Genomic DNA, 18136 nt, shown 5'->3' on the forward strand with positions numbered 1-18136 from the left:
GTAATCTTAACCATGGGAGAAAAAAAACTCCTTTACTCATTGACTAGGAGTAACTGTCTTTATCCTTCTCTCTTTGCTACAGCCTGGCTGGGCCACTTCCCTCTCTCCTCTGCCTCCTTCTCTGCCTGCTTCCCTGCCTCCTTCCCTGCCTCCTTCTTTCCATCCTCCCTGCCTCCTCACCAGGGAAGTTCCTGCAGCCCCCAGCCGTGCTTCCTGACCTCCACTCCCCCTGGTAGACGGCTGAGCTCCACTTCTTCTGCTGGGTGGCCTCCAGGGCGTCTGCTGTCAGGTTGCAGATCTCCAGACGTGTGAACTCAAGCAGGAAGTCACTGAACGACATCCTGATAGAAGGGAGGGAGAGGGGGGAGGGAGATTGAGAGTCGGTCAGGTATACGATGCATTAGCGCACACCTACTCTCAAGCATCATACCGATCGGCCAATAAGACATCCGACTTGGTGTCACAAATACATACACATAAACAAACACACACTCACCAGAACTCTCCGTCCTCACTGCAGTTCTGTAGTCGCCCTCTGACTGAGCGGTCAACACCCTCCCACTCTCTGGAGCTGAAACATCCACAATGAAAACACATCACTGACTGTATTTCAACAACAAATAGTAGTTATATGATATATGATATGACAGCAAATAAACTCACTAGTTTTATGACATATGACAACTATAAACTCACTAGTAATATGATATATGATATGACAACTATAAATTCACAAGTTACATGATATATGATATGACAGTCATAAACCCACTAGTTATATGATATGACAGCTATAAACTCACTAGATATGCTATATGATATGACAACTATAAATTCACAAGTTACATGATATATGATATGACAGTCATAAACCCACTAGTTATATGATATGACAGCTATAAACTCACTAGATATGCTATATGATATGACAACTATAAATTCACAAGTTACATGATATATGATATGACAGTTATAAACCCACTAGTTATATGATATATGATATGACAACTATAAACTCACTAGTGATATGATATATGATATGACAGTTATAAACCCACTAGTTATATGATATATGATATGACAACTATAAACTCACTAGTGATATGATATATGATATGACAGTTATAAACCCACTAGTTATATGATATATGATATGACAACTATAAAATCACTAGTGATATGATATATGATATGACAGTTATAAACTCACTAGTGATATGATATATGATATGACAGTTATTTAATCCATGTCCATTTTAGAATAAGGCTGTAATGTAACAAAATGTGAAACAAGTCAAGGGGTCGGAATACACGGTATTTGACACATGATATGTAATATGAGAGGTGTAAAGTGAAGCTTCTGTCTCGTACTTGTCACTCCAGGCCCCAGTCCACTCTATCTCTCCCCAGGGGTTGCGGATACGGACCAGTTTGGTCTTATTCCCCCTGTACACCACCTGATGGAGAGGGATACTGCATTACACAGACGCTTAGTAGCTGGGCAAATCACCAGCCTTGAGTCAATCAAACTGATGCAAATGGAAACACATTTGTATTGGTTTCAACGCTGTCTTTTCTGTCCAATCGGATGTAATTATTGTTCTCTCTGTTTGGAACCCCACTAAAACAAACTGGGATTACCCTCTTAGTGTCAATCAAGCATTGGCTCACCTCGTCGACCGCTGTCAATGAGTAGGCGTGGCCTTTCACTAGCTTCTTAAAGGTCACGGCCTCCATGTCATGACTGCCGGTGATCTGGGGATAGAGAAAGGACACGGTCAGGGAAGACACACGCACACAAACGCACGCACGCACACACACACACACACACACACACACACACACACACACACACACACACACACACACACACACACACACACACACACACACACACACACACACACACACACGTACAAACACTGCTACATGTGTCGGTTCAGCGTATGTGAGGGGTATCGGTACTGACGTCTATGGAGCAGCCCAGCAGTGAGCCTCTCTCCACGGCCCGGCTGATGATGCTGTAAAGGTCAGAGGGCGCCTTCCTCAGCTCGAACATCTCCGTCACTCCTCCTGTGAAGTCCTCAAAACCCTCTGACGTACTGCCTCCCGACAGAGCCTCATAACAGCCATTCAACCTGCAACAAGGGTTGACAATTCTGTGTCAAAAGTCTATGTAAGACCACAAATGACAATACAATAAGCATACAGACATATCATTTTATATTTACATTTTGGTCATTTAGCAGACGCTCTAATCCAGAGCGATACTGATATCATAACACACACAAACATTAGACAGAGTGAAAGAAATGCAAAGCCCACATTTACATTTGAATTCTTCTAACCACCCTCTTCTCCTCTCCTCCCTCATCCCTCCTTACTTGGCATAGGCCTTCTCCAGCAGGGCGCTCCAGAACTCTCCTCCCTCGGCAGAGTGGACAAACAGCAGCTTCCCATCCTTCACCGGCAGCCTGTCATCGATCACCACCTCCACCCACTCCCCATACTGCCAGAACTACAACAGAGAGACACTAGGGAGTTTATAACCATCTCAGAACTACAACACACAGACAGTAGGGAGTTTATAACCATCTCAGAACTACAACACACAGACAGTAGGGAGTTTATAACCATCTCAGAACTACAACACACAGACAGTAGGGAGTTTATAACCATCTCAGCACTACAACACACAGACAGTAGGGAGTTTATAACCATCTCAGAACTACAACACACAGACAGTAGGGAGTTTATAACCATCTCAGAACTACAACACACAGACAGTAGGGAGTTTATAACCATCTCAGAACTAGAATGAAGAGTAGAGTAGAATGAAGGGAGTTGTCTCTGGAAGCTGATCCATGGTCAGTTTTACACAAGGATCATATTCATGTTACTATACACACCAAGAGTGAATACACAGAACATTGAAGAAGACAACAACAAACAAAAAAACCCGAGGATAAGCAGGGAGTTTATGATCACTGACAGCCAATGACCACCAGAGGTCAGAGGTGGCACTAGAACCAGCTCATCGTAGATAGAGCTCAACAGGGGAAATACGGAACTAAGACTGAGGTAACAACCAGAGGAAGTCATGGTGGGTTCCATGTAGTCTGCCTACACCACTGTGATGTCAGTACGCTTTTAGAGGGAGAAACACAAGCTGCTCAGTAATGTATCATACTCCTCAGCTGCATGCAGTTGACTGATGCAATAACGACAAGGCAATACAGCTCCACCAGACCAGATGAGATGAGGGAAACCAGGGACATGTACAGTATCTATGAGGTACATGGCTCTGGGAAACACTAATGGAACCACATTGAAGACATTTTTCCCCAAAGTGTCAGAACCAGAAGCCACAATGACACTTACGAGAGTGCATGAGTGTGTGTGTTTGTGTGTGCATGAGTGTGTGTGTGTGTGTGTGTGTGTGTGTGTGTGTGTGTGTGTGTGTGTGTGTGTGTGTGTGTGTGTGTGTGTGTGTGAGCGTGTGCGTGCGTGCGTGCATGAGTGTGTGTGTGTATGTGTGTTTGTGCGTGTGCCTGTGAACGTGCATGAGTGTAAGTATGTGTGTGTGTGATCAAGATCTCAGCAAAAAAGAGTATATAAAATAAATACTACTAATACTGAGCAATAATGCATGCTCAAAAAATATATTTATTTTACACTAGTACAATTGCTCACATAGAGATGTTGTTTACTCAAGTAGTATGTTTTTTCTAAATAAGATAGGGGTCAAAAGGATTGCTACCCCTGTTTCCAATACCAATAATACATGGAACATTGTATAGCCCTTTTCAACTTCCTAAAGGCACTTTACAATTGTAGAAAGGAAACAAAAAAACAGAGATAAATAACAGGCAATACCTTTCAATAGCTCACTTTGTGAGGATAACGGCACTGGGGCTTCTTCTAAAATGTTTTATGAGATTGGAGAACACACATTCCTCCATACAGAATCTTTCCGGATCCTTGATATCCTTCGTCTGTTCTTATGGACTGTCCTTTCAATTCAAAATACAGGTTTTCAATGGGCTTCAAGTCCAGAGACTGAGATGACTGTTGCAAAATGTCGATTTTGTGCTCAACTAACCATTTCTCATGTCTGCTTGGTGTTATTGTCTTGCTGGAAAATGCACCTGTGGCCAAGTGTCAGCCTCCTGGCAGAGGTAACCAGGTTTTGGGTAAAACATTTCCTCAGACTTGGTCAAGTTCATGATGTCGTTGACCTTAACAAGGGCCACAGGACCAGTGGAAGCAAACCAAACATAACATCAAAGATGCACCACCATATTTTACAGTAGTTATGAGGTACTTTTCTTGTTAAGGTCAATGGCATTATGAACTTTATCCAGTACCAGGACATTTTAGCCAAAACACTGGTTGCCTCTGCCAGGAGGCTGAAACTTGGCCCCAAGTGGATCTTACAGCAAGATTATAACCCCAAGCACACATCTAAACCCACAAAGAAATGATTCAATGACCACAAAATCAACATTTTGTAATCTCAGTCTCCGGACTGGAACCCCATTGAAAACCTTGAGTTTGAATTGAAGAGGACAGTCCATAAGGGCAGTCGAAGGATATCAAGGATCTGGAAAGATTCTGTATGGAGGAATGGTTTAAACTCCCTCCCAACGTGTTCTCCAATCTTATAATCAGCAGGTTAGCATGGGAGGAAGTTTTGGCATTCCATGGTGACATCACCATGCAGTCAATTGATTAATAGACCAATAACAAGGAGAGTTCCAAAGCTCTCAGCTTTCCCCTCCCCCACCCAGACCACTCCCAGACAGTGGTAGAAATATTCTTGCTTGATCATTTTTTGTTGCCCATTTGAATGGAAATCTATTAAAGTAAGGTACTTAATTGTTACCAAAAAATTATCTGATATCGATAGAAAAACAGCTGCATTAGGCCTTTAAACCAAATCTATTTAGCTGATAAATTGTATTAGTATAAAATAAAACTGATCCTGCTGGTTCATCCACATTGTTTAGGTGAAAGACAGACAATTAATGCATGTAATGCCTGCTCTGTGGTTGTCCCATTAGACAGGGGATTTAGAAATCAACCAAACTGAAAAGACTTATATTAGCCAACATACAGTAGCTAAACCGGGGCGTCGCAAAAGCAGTATGTTTTTTAACCTGCTAAACTGGAAATGCAACATTTGGTCAGGGCTGGGCTGACACAGAGACGTACCACAACACTCCCTCCTCCACAGACACACACAAGAGGGGGAATCACACTATGATCACATTACTGAATCTACACAATTAGCCTTTATGAGGCATATCCTAACTTCCACTCAAAGTTGAACGCATTGATGACAGGAAGAGACGAAGTGAACATTTTATGTAGATGGTGTCACGGCTGTCTTCTTCCTCCTCGTCTGAGGAGGAAAAGTTTGAAGGATCGGAGGACCAATATGCAGCGTGGTATGTGTTCATCTTGTTTTTAATAGAAAGAGAACACTTTGTGAAACGAATACAAAAACAATAAACGACGACCGTGAAGCTAAATAACAAATAGTGCTGACACTAAACACTACACATAGACAATCACCCACAACCCACAATACAAAACAGGCTACCTAAATATGGTTCCCAATCAGAGACAACGCAAAACACCCGTCTCTGATTGAGAACCATATCAGGCCAAACACATAGAAATAGACAAACCAGACATACAACATAGAATGCCCACTCAGATCACACCCTGACCAAACAAAACATAAAACATACAAAGCAAACTATGGTCAGGGCGTGACAGTTGGAAGTTAGGATTCATTCCTATCATAACTATATCTCAATGTATCTATTTAGCAGAGTTGGCGTCTGATCCACATAAAACCAATCAATTTGTGAACTTATTTGTATTCCAGTTCAACGGACAGGATAATTTTAACTTAAATTCACCCCAACGTTATCACAACAATATTTGACACACCTGTGGTGGCTACAAGAAAGTGAACCATATCGTAGTCAAAGAGCCAGCTGCACTTTAGTAACTTAATGTAACTGTCAAGTGTTTCCAGATTTCTATGAAATATGACCTATAATTAATTACAATACGAGTGAAATACTTTCCCCCACAAAAAAGGCAATTAAGTACGTTAAAAAGCAGCTTTTCCGTGTTGTAATGGTGGGGCTGTTTACCTGTTATGAAAAATATGAATGTGAGTAGATTGCTGATTGGCCAGCTCACCCAATGAGGTTGGACGATGTCATTATCTTTGAGGAAATAGCAAGCATTTTTGAAATGTTTAAGATACAAGTTTGAGGTTTTTGAAGTTTTTTTTCTCAAATGTATGCTTTGGCCACAAATACGAGTATAAGATGAGTCAACAATATTATTTGGGTATGAGTTAACAGAATATAAACTTTGAAAGGGGGATTTTCACTGGAGAGTTACTATAAACTGTGCAGTTAATTTATCCTTTCACTTTCTGATCAAATCAAATCAAATTGTATTGGTCACATACACATGGTTAGCAGATGTTAATGCGAGTGTAGTGAAATGCTTGTGCTTCTAGTTCCAACCGTGCAGCAATATCTAACAAGTAATCCAACAATTTCACAACAACTACATTATACACACACAAGTGTAAAGTAATGAATAAGAATATGTACATATAAATATATGGATGAGCGATGGCCGTGCGGCATAGGCAAGATGCAGTAGATGGTATAGAGTACAGTATATACATATGAGATGAGTAATGTAGGGTATGTAAACATGATATAAAGGGGCATTGTTTAAAGTGACTAGTGATACATAAGAAGGTGATACATAAGGTTTGAGTAAGAGGTTTGGTTTTGTGTACAAAGCAAAGTTCATATGATAAGGCCTGGCAAGAAGCAGGAACAGGTCCCTCGGATGTACTCACATCTTACCTAGGTGTATTGTTTGCAGATAAAGTGTTTAGAACTGGTTTATTACTCAGTAACTGTGACAGTCGAGATTTTGACTGAACTATCCGTAAATGTCAAGCAGAGAATTTAGGCCGCTAAATACTGTAGATCTAGTATTTGGGAAATCAACAGGAATATCTCAATATACAGTAGTAATAGAAACAGGAAGTGAGTGTGTGTTGACCTGGAAGTGGAAGATGCCAGCGTACTGTCCTCCGAAGTCCTGTCCATGAGGAACCACTCTGTGGAGGAGATTATCATTCAAAGTCAACGAAGCTATGGCTGCCAGCAACCAGCAGTCACCTGTAAAACACACACACACACACACACACACACACACACACACACACACACACACACACACACACACACACACACACACACACACACGCACACGCACACGCACACACACACACACACACACACACACACAACATAAAACCTTAGTCATAGGTAGACTATGGCAATGATAGCAATGCATTGTATCAGTCATCCCTTCAAGAAGTCAACAACCATTCATTAGAAGGGTGAGTTTTTTCTGGCCACATGTTCTGACCAGGAAATACTCTGTTTGCTAGTCATAGCGTTCAACTAATGCCCAGAGTTTTTCCTGCTCTAGCAACAAGATAAGGTAAAACTCTCCCCCTGTTCATCATTCATCTCTTCAAAAGTTCCCAACTGTTCTTCCTTTGAATAATTTCTCGCCTCAAGGGTAGGTGAAGCTAGCTATCTGACAACAACACGTAATCTTAGACATTACTTATTAATTGCAGACAGATACTGCTGTCTGTTTCTGTCTGCTGTGGGAACGAATCACTTCAGCCTGAAGTGGTAAAAACCTTGTAAAACTGGAATGCACCTTATAAGCAACCTGTAAAGAGAGAGGGGTCCAAACATCTGTTAACACACCCTTCACCCTCCATGACCCTACGAAACTTCCTTTGAGTGTTTGACTTTGAACTGGACCAACAGTATGCTGCTTCAATCACTACACCTACCTCTAACAGAAGAGGACATAAGACAACTATTTCCTTTTTAAGATGTGAGATAGCAGAGCGGGGTATACATTATTCATCCTCTGCAGGGTTTAGAGGAAAACACCTCGATGTCAATCAAAACTTTTCTGTGGGCATATTCATCTTTCTTTCTCTCGCTTTCCATTTCTCTCTTTCTCCCTCTCTCCGTCTCGCTCTCCCTACCTCTCTCCGTCTCTCTCTCTCTCTCCGTCTCTCTCCCTACCTCTCTCCGTCTCTCTCTCCCTACCTCTCTCCGTCTCTCTCTCCCTCCCTCCCTCTCTCCGTCTCTCTCTCCCTACCTCTCTCCGTCTCTCTCTCCGTCTCGCTCTCCCTCCCTCTCTCCGTCTCTCTCTCCCTCCCTCTCTCCGTCTCTCTCTCCCTCTCTCTCTCCCTACATCTCCGTCTCTCTCTCCCTACCTCTCTTCGTCTCTCTCTCCCTACCTCTCTCCGTCTCTCTCTCCCTCCCTCTCTCCGTCTCTCTCTCCCTACCTCTCTCCGTCTCTCTCTCTCCCTACCTCTCTCCGTCTCTCTCTCCCTACCTCTCTCCCTACCTCTCTCCATCTCTCTCTCACAACCTCTCTCTTCTAATTTATTTGTGTTTATTTAACCAGCTAAGTCCCATTGGGATACACATCTCTGAGCTTGCCAAGAGGCAGCATCATAATCATACTTACAAATACAATTCCTCCCCTGGCTCTCTCTCTCCCCTACCTCTCTCTCCCACCTCCCTCGGCTCTCTCTCCCACCTCCCACCTCTCTCTCCCACCTCCCTCTCTCCCCTACCTCTCTCTCCCAACTCTCTCTCCCACCTCCCACCTCTCTCTCCCACCTCTCTCTCCCACCTCCCACCTCTCTCTCTTCCCTACCGCTCTCCCCCACCTCCCACTCTCCCCTACTTCCACCCTCTCTACTATCTCTCTCTCCTACCCTTCTCTCTCAGTGAAAGCTGACTAAGTGGTTATTCACCCAGAGCTCCCTGGCAGATATCAGTGCGAGTGGCTCCATCCATTATGAACTGGGGACGGGTACAGATTTCCTGTTGAGAGAAAGAGAGAGAGAGAGAGAGAGAGAGAGGAAATAAAATAATTAACAAAAAATCAGAGCAAACTAGAATGCTATTTGTCCCTAAACAGAGAGAACACAGTGGAAGAATACCTGACCACTGTGACTGACACGAATTTAAGGAAAGCTTTGACTATGTACAGACTCAGTGAGCATAGCCTTGCTATTGAGAAAGGCCGCCGTATGCAGACCTGGCTCTGAAGAGAAAACAGGCTATGTGCACACTGCCCACAAAATGAGGTGGAAACTGAGCTGCACTTCCTGGCCTCCTTCCAAATGTATGACCATATTAGAGACACATATTTTCCTCAGATTACACAGATCCACAAAGAACTTGAAAACAAACTGAATTTTGATAGACTCCCATATCTATTGGGTGAAATACCACAGTGTGACATCACAGCAGCAAGATCTGTGACCTGATGCCACAAGACAAGGGCAACCAGTGAAGAACAAACACCATTGTAAATATAACCCATATTTAATTATTATATTCCCTTTTGTAGGGAGAGAGAGAGGGAGAGAGAGAAAGTGAGAGCGAGAGAGAGAGAGAAAGCGAGAGAAAGCAAGAGAGAGAGAGAGAGAGAGAGAGACGGAGAGAGAGAGGGGAAGATATATGAGAGAGACAGAGAGAGAAAGAAAGAGAGAGAAAGAGGGAGAGAGAAAGCGCGAGAGAGAGAGAGAGAGAGAAAGCGCGAGAGCGAGAGAGAGAGAGAGAGAGAGAGAGAGAGAGAGAGAGAGAGAGAGAGAGAGAGAAAGAGAGAGAGAGAGAGAGAGAGAAATAGATCAAACAACTGCTTCTAATCTATTTTAAACCTTTCAGATGTTTAGTCTGTTTCTTTCGCTCTTCCATTCTTTCTTTTTCAGTCTCTCAACTTTCACACACTCACACCGGCTGACTGTTATTTACACTGAGCTCTCTTCCTGTTCTACACTACAACTCTGTCAAAACAAACTCTGAGCTTTGTCTGCTTCTGAGAGAGAGAGAGAGAGAGAGAGAGAGAGAGAGAGAGAGAGAGAGAGAGAGAGAGAGAGAGAGAGAGAGAGAGAGAGAGAGAGAGAGAGAGAGGAAGAGAGAGAGAGAGAGAGAGAGAGAGAGAGAGAGAGGAAGAGAGGTTAGATCACATACAACAATCAGTCCAAGGTAGTGATTATAACCTCAGCTGAACACTGACATTTCACTTTTCCTTTCCCCACACTGCACCTCAACACAAATAACTGCTGTGCTCTTTGCACACTGACCACCATGTAATCTCTGTTGTCAATCACCCAAGTGACTCCTAGACTACGTCATTAAAAAAATACTTTTTGGAAAAGACCTTTCCACCACGTTACTCATCCACAGTTAACTCAACACAGAGCAGTGTGAGCGCTAGTTAGCTACGCTATACAAAGCTTTTTCTGCATTTTAGGCTGTGGAGCAGAGCGGTGTGGTGTGTGTTCTCTCCAGGAATGTCAATATCACAGTTCTGAGGGAAGAGGCGTTGGAGGAGATGCATTCTGGAAGGGACTACGGAGAGATGGAGCGTAAAGAGCATTAGGAAAGAACGGCCCGCCAGCTAGGACACACACACACATACACATTCGGCATGAAACACACACACAGCATTAAACAGACACACTCGGACACACACACACAGGGCGGCACTGGAACACGCACACACATGCACAAACACACACACACACACAGCTGCCTTTAAAGATAAATAATGATGCCCTAGTCCAACTGTATGAGGGTAGTGTTATATTATGTTGTGTTGTCATATTGATATGGGCCCTTTAAGGATCGGGACTAAACTCAGTAAGGCTTAGTAAGGATAGTCTAGGTTCATTCAGGGTTTTCCTTCAAATAGTCCATACAACTAGGGCCCAAAGTTCTCCTGGTCAGGTGATGTGGACTGCTCTAAGGTAAGTTCAGTTAGAATACGATCTAGGGTCAGTAAGGGTCAGTAAGAATATGGTCTAGGGTCAGTAAGAACATGTTCTAGGTTCAGGAAAATATGGTCTAGGTTCAGTAAGAATATGGTCTAGGTTCAATAAGAATATGGTCTAGGTTCAGTAAGAATATGGTCTAGGTTCAGTAAGAATATGGTCTAGGTTCAGTAAAAATATGGTCTAGGTTCAATAAGAATATGGTCTAGGTTCAGTAAGAATATGGTCTAGGTTCAATAAGAATATGGTCTAGGTTCAATAAGAATATGGTCTAGGTTCAATAAGAATATGGTCTAGGTTCAGTAAGAATATGGTCTAGGTTCAATAAGAATATGGTCTAGGTTCAATAAGAATATGGTCTAGGTTCAATAAGAATATGGTCTAGGTTCAGTAAGAATATGGTCTAGGTTCAGTAAAAATATGGTCTAGGTTCAATAAGAATATGGTCTAGGTTCAGTAAGAATATGGTCTAGGTTCAATAAGAATATGGTCTAGGTTCAATAAGAATATGGTCTAGGTTCAGTAAGAATATGGTCTAGGTTCAATAAGAATATGGTCTAGGTTCAATAAGAATATGGTCTAGGGTCAGTAAGAATATGGTCTAGGTTCAATAAGAATATGGTCTAGGTTCAATAAGAATATGGTCTAGGTTAAATAAGAATATGGTCTAGGTTCAATAAGAATATGGTCTAGGTTCAATAAGAATATGGTCTAGGTTCAGTAAGAATATGGTCTAGGTTCAGTAAGAATATGTTTTAGGTTCAGTAAGAATATGGTCTAGATTAAATAAGAATATGGTCTAGGTTCAATAAGAATATGATCTAGGTTCAATAAGAATATGGTCTAGGTTCAATACGAATATGGTCTAGGTTAAATAAGAATATGGTCTAGGTTCAATAAGAATATGATCTAGGTTCAATAAGAATATGGTCTAGGTTCAATAAGAATATGGTCTAGGTTCAGTAAGAATATGGTCTAGGTTCAGTAAGAATATGGTCTAGGTTAAATAAGAATATGGTCTAGGTTCAGTAAGAATATGGTCTAGGTTAAATAAGAATATGGTCTAGGTTCAATAAGAATATGGTCTAGGTTCAGTAAGAATATGGTCTAGGTTAAATAAGAATATGGTCTAGGTTCAGTAAGAATATGGTCTAGGTTCATTAAAAATATGTTCTAGGTTAAATAAGAATATGGTCTAGGTTAAATAAGAATATGTTCTAGGTTAAATAAGAATATGGTCTAGGTTCAGTAAGAATATGGTCTGGGTTCAGTAAGGACAGGTAGGGCCAGGAGTTTTCCTACATCTAGCTGGTAACTAGAGCCCAGGGAGAGGGAAAGGTCTAACACTATTGTGTCTGCGGGTTTCACTCCTCCCTTGTAACTGATTGATCAATTAAGGTCACTGATTATTTAGGAACTCCCCTCAATTGGTTGCTTATGTAATAATTGGACACAAATAAAGGCAATAACAAAAAACAGCGGACATTCGACCCTCCGTGGAATGGATTGACACCACTGTATGGTTTGATACCCCTGTATGGTATGACACCCCTGTATGGTATGACACCCCTGTATGGATTGACACCCCTGTATGGATTGACACCCCTGTATGGTATGACGCCCCTGTATGGTATGACACCCATGTATGGATTGACACCCCTGTATGGATTGATACCCCTGTATGGTATGACACCCATGTATGGATTGACACCCCTGTATGGTATGACACCCCTGTATGGTATGATATCCCTGTATGGTATGACACCCCTGTATGGTATGACACCCCTGTATGGTATGACACCCCTGAATGGTATGACACCCCTGTATGGTATGACACCCCTGTATGGTATGACACCCATGTATGGTATGACACCCATGTATGGTATGACACCCCTGTATGGTATGACACCCCTGTATGGTATGACACCCATGTATGGTATGACACCCATGTATGGTATGACACCCATGTATTGATTGACACCCATGTATGGTATGACACCCCTGTATGGTATGACACCCCTGTATGGTATGACACCCATGTATGGTATGACACCCATGTATGGTATGACACCCCTGTATGGTATGACACCCCTGTATGGATTGACACCCCTGTATGGTATGACACCCCTGTATGGTATGACACCCATGTATTGATTGACACCCCTGTATGGTATGACACCCCTGTATGGTATGACACCCCTGTATGGTATGACACCCATGTATGGTATGACACCCATGTATGGTATGACACCCCTGTATGGTATGACACCCCTGTATGGATTGACACCCCTGTATGGTATGACACCCCTGTATGGATTGACACCCCTGTATGGTATGACACCCCTGTATGGTATGATATCCCTGTATGGATTGACACCCCTGTATGGTATGACACCCCTGTATGGATTGATACCCCTGTATGGTATGACACCCATGTATGGATTGACACCCCTGTATGGTATGACACCCATGTATGGTATGACTCCCCTGTATGGATTGACAACCCTGTATGGATTGACACCCATGTATGGATTGACACCCATGTATGGATTGACACCCCTGTATGGATTGACACCCCTGTATGGTATGACACCCCTGTATGGATTGACACCCCTGTATGGATTGACACCCCTGGACTAATAGGGTCAGTAGGGAAGGAGAAGGATCAGCCTAAACTCCATCCTCTGTATCTTCTCACCGGGGGTCTCTTCCAGCGTACTCCCTGGGTCTTGGAGGAGCGGGGTCCCAGCTCGTTGAACCCCAGAGAGGAGGCGGCGCAGGGGAACAGGCTGTCCTCAAACAGGCTGCTGCTCTGGAGACACTGGGCCCTCAGCGACTCAAAGTCCTGGCCCTGGAACTTGACGGCGTTGTGGTTCTGACCCAGACCCTCGTCCCGGTCCCACTGGCTCCGCAGCTTGGCGGCCATCCCCGACGCGTACACCTGCTCCATTCTTACCTACAGCAGACGGCTGTGGCAGGGGTCTGAGGTCACAGCTGATCCAGGGAGCCTGTCAGGGAGGAGGTTAATGGCTGATGTCCAATCAGGAATCAGACAGGGAACAGACAATTAAGAGGTCTGATTTAGAGATGAGGCGGGGATAATAGACTGTGACAGGCAGTTGGCTTAATGGCACACAGTGACAGTCCTAGTCATGTAAAGGTGGCAGAGTGGGGACTGGAGGATGACTGAGGATGACTGGAGGATGACTGGAGGATGACTTAGGATGACTGGAGGATGACTGGAGGATGACTGGAGGGTGACTGGAGGGTGACTGAGGATAACTGGAGGATGACTGGAGGATGACTGGAGGATGACTGGAGGGTGACTGGAGGATGACTGGAGGGTGACTGGAGGGTGACTGGAGGGTGACTGGAAGATGGGCTCAGGAGTAAGATGTCTTCTTCACAGCACCAGGCAGATCTCAGAGCCACGGCAACAATATGAAGCAATTCACTGATTGGCTGGCTGTAACTTTTTGCAGACAGAGCTCAGAAGCCAATAGAATGAGACTCTACCTTGTTGTCCCACCAACACCCCTGGAAAACAGAGAGGGAGAAAAAGATAAATTAAATTCAAAAACATGAATATCTGCTTATGTTAAACGGCTGTACTAATGTATACTTCATTCAATGACAGGCTTGTTCAGCTCTGTGCAGCACAACAACAACAAAAAGATACACAGGTAAGACAGAGAGTTAGCAAATAGCACGTTGCCTCCCCTACCGCTGATTTGTTGTCAGACATCCGTGCATGCTACCTAGCATAGGATTACACACAATAATAGTCCCATCAATCAAACACTGTAGTTCAGTTCTCTATTGAATAACATTGTAACACACTGTGAACAGCATTGAGTCATAAGTGATTGTCTCGAGGAGATGGTGTAACTTGGGGTATTGGATGCTATTGTGTGTGTGTGTGTGTGTGTGTGTGTGTGTGTGTGTGTGTGTGTGTGTGTGTGTGTGTGTGTGTGTGTGTGTGTGTGTGTGACAGAGTGTAAACAGTGGGTTACTGAGAGGGTGTGGTGCCGTTTAACCTAGAGGAGAACATGCCAAAAACTCTCTCTGAGGCTCTCTGTTGACTACTGCACAGTCAGAGGAACTGCTACCTGTTTCAGTTTGCTGTCATTAGTTACACAGCCTCTCTTTTATTCTTTTCCTCACATCACTCTATTTCTTCTCTCTCCCCCTTCTCACTCTTGTTCTCCCACAAACAAACACAAATAGAGAGAGAGTGAGAAAGAGGGAGAGAGAGAGAGAGAGAGGGAGAAAGAGGGAGAGAGGGAGAGAGGGAGAGAGAGAGAGAGAGAGAGAGAGAGAGAAAACAACTACTTCTAATCTATTTTAAAAGTTGTCTCACTTTCAAATGTTTAGTCTGTTTAACATCTCTCTCTCTCTTCCTTTTTCGGTCTCTCAACTTTCACTCACTCACACTGGCTGACTGTTATCTACAATGAGTTCTCTTCCTGTTCTACCCCTCAACTGTCAGTCAAAACAAACCCTGAGCTTTGTCTGCTTCTCATTGGTTCAGAGAGTGGCAGTAGAACCCAGTCGCAGCTCTCACCTACTACACTGAGCCACACCCATCACCTATGGCCTGTTCTGCTGTTGACTCAAACATTCTTATGGTCAGAGTTGTGCATATAGTCAGTAGGAGTCTTCTCAACAAGAAGGGTTTCAACTTATTTGAATATTCAGAGTTCCTCACATGTAGAATATTTCTCTGTTTGCGCCTCACTGCAAATAGTTTCACTGACGTGAAATGACAGATTAGTAGTCTGCAAGTCCAGACTCATCATAACTACATCAACCCTACTGCTGTTCCAGTGAAATACATGATGTTTCTTACTGTAGTGTAGCATGTCACTACCACTTCGTCCGTATTGCTACTGAAGTAGCCTAAAACTGAGATAAAACAATCGATGAAACAACAACGTGGCGCTACAGACGTCTGTATTACATAGGAGATGACACAGAGAGAGAGAATGACAGAGGAAGAGAGAGAGAGAGAGAGAGAGAGAGAGAGAGAGAGAGAGAGAGAGAGAGAGAGAGAGAGAGAGAGAGAGAGAGAGAGAGAGAGAGAGAGAGAGAGAGAGAGAGAGAGAGAGAGAGAGAGAGAAAGCCCTTTATGGTTGTGAGGTCTAGGGTCCACTTACCAACCAAGAATACACAAAATGGGACAAACACCATATTGAGACTCTGTCATGGTTCCACCTGTTACCAGAGGGCGGCAGAGACCGTCTTAGAGACATTAACGACACTCAGGTGTGTCCTATTTACTCGTTATGATTTGCCTGTTAAATAGGTGTGTTGTCCTTTGCTGAAGCTAGAACTGTTAACTGTGTGCAGTCGTTTCCTGAGTGAGTTTTTGTAGTGTTTGTTGTTTTTTCAAGTGTAATGTGATCTTGCGGCTACCGGTTCTCAGTCAAGTATTATGTTTATCCTTAACCACTGATTCCTCATCTGGTCTCTTCTCTGCACCTGTGTCCAAACTTACCACGTCGTCCGTGTCCCATGTAAAACACCAAATAATGCACGCAGAGCAGAATTAGGCCGATATCGAAAATCCAGAAAAGAGACGTTAAATTATACAACCACCTAAAAGGAAGCGATTCCCAAACCTTCCATAACAAAGCCATCACCTACAGAGAGATGAACCTGGAGAAGAGTCCCCTAAGCAAGCTGGTCCTGTGACTCTGTTCACAAACACAAACAGACCCAACAGAGCCCCAGGACAGCAACACAATTAGACCCAACCAGATCATGAGAAAACAAAAAGAGAATTACTTGACACAAAAAAAATTGCTACAAATTTTTGCAAACTACAATGCTATTTGGCCCTAAACAGAGAGTACACAGTGGCAGAATGTCTGACCACTGTGACTGACACAAACGTAAGGAAAGCTTTGACTATGTAGACTCAGTGAACATAGCCTTGCTATTGAGAAAGGCTACTGTAAGCAGTTCTGGCTCTCAAGAGAAGACAGGCTATGTGTACACTGCCAACAAAATGAGCTGGAAACTGAGCTGCACTTCCTAACCTCCTGCCAAATGTATGACCATATTAGAGACACATATTTCCCTCAGATTACACAGATCCACAAAGAATTCGAAAACAAACTCCATTTTGACAAACTCCCATATCTATTAGGTGAAATACCACAGTATGACATCACAGCAGCAAGATGTGTGACCTGTTGCCACAAGAAAAGGGCAACCAGTGAAGAACAAACACTATTGTAAATACTAGAGATCGACCAATTATGATTTTTCAACGCCGATACCGAGTATACGGGGACCAAAAAAGCCGATACTGATTATTCGGCCGATTTTAATATATATATATTTGTAATAATGACAATTACAACAATACTGAATGAACACTTATTTTAACTTAATATAATACATCAATAAAATCTATTTAGTCTCAAATAAATAATGAAACATGTCCAATTTGGTTTAAATAATGCAAAAACAAAGTGTTGGAGAAGAAAGTAAAAGTGCAATATGTGCCATGTAAAAAAGCTAACGTTTAAGTTCCTTGCTCAGAACATGAGAACATATGAAAGCTGGTGGTTCCTTTTAACATGAGTCTTCAATATTCCTAGGTAAGAAGTTTTAGGTTGTAGTTATTATAGGACTATTTCTCTCTTTACCATTTGTATTTCATATACCTTTGACTATTGGATGTTCTAATAGGTACTTTAGTATTGCCAGCCTAATCTCGTGAGTTGATAGGCTTGAAGTCATAAACAGCGCAATGCTTGAAGCACAGTGAAGAGCTGCTGGCAAATGCAGGTGTCACGATTTCGGCCGAAGTCGGTCCCTCTCCTTCTAGCCATCGCCGATCCACTTTTCATTTTCCATTTGTTTTGTCTTTGTTTTACACACCTGGTTTCAATTCCCCAATTACATGTTCATTATTTAACCCTCTGTTTTTCCCATGGTTTTTGTGCGTGATTGTTTTATGTATGTTCGGTCCGTTATTGTGGGCTCGGTATTACGACATGTTATTGGAATATTTGAGTAAAGTTACTTGTGTTACTCATCTCTGCTGTCCTGCGCCTGACTCCTCTGAACCAGCTACACCCAGACCATTACAGCAGGAAAGTGCTGTTTGAATGAATGCTTATGAGCCTGCTGCTGCCTACCACCGCTCAGTCAGACTGCTCTATCAAATCATAGACTTAATTATAATAT

At 42.9% G+C, this 18136-nt stretch overlaps 1 protein-coding gene across 1 annotated transcript in view; it reads right to left on the reverse strand.

Annotated features, from left to right (window-relative positions):
* LOC120030363 (calpain-1 catalytic subunit-like) overlaps positions 1 to 18136 on the reverse strand; it is a 28633-nt gene that overhangs the window by 5673 nt on the left and 4824 nt on the right. The window contains exons 2-10 of the mRNA XM_038975745.1: positions 13635 to 14473; positions 8909 to 8978; positions 7111 to 7229; positions 2385 to 2518; positions 1970 to 2138; positions 1672 to 1755; positions 1372 to 1457; positions 497 to 571; positions 181 to 341 (exon numbers count right to left, since the gene is read on the reverse strand). Of these exons, the coding sequence (XP_038831673.1) occupies positions 181 to 341; positions 497 to 571; positions 1372 to 1457; positions 1672 to 1755; positions 1970 to 2138; positions 2385 to 2518; positions 7111 to 7229; positions 8909 to 8978; positions 13635 to 13886 (1150 nt within the window). The 5' untranslated portion in view covers positions 13887 to 14473. The remainder of the gene's footprint in view (positions 1 to 180; positions 342 to 496; positions 572 to 1371; positions 1458 to 1671; positions 1756 to 1969; positions 2139 to 2384; positions 2519 to 7110; positions 7230 to 8908; positions 8979 to 13634; positions 14474 to 18136) is intronic.

This window comes from Salvelinus namaycush, chromosome 36 (assembly GCF_016432855.1).
Source record: "Salvelinus namaycush isolate Seneca chromosome 36, SaNama_1.0, whole genome shotgun sequence".
NCBI classification, from domain to species: domain Eukaryota; kingdom Metazoa; phylum Chordata; class Actinopteri; order Salmoniformes; family Salmonidae; genus Salvelinus; species Salvelinus namaycush.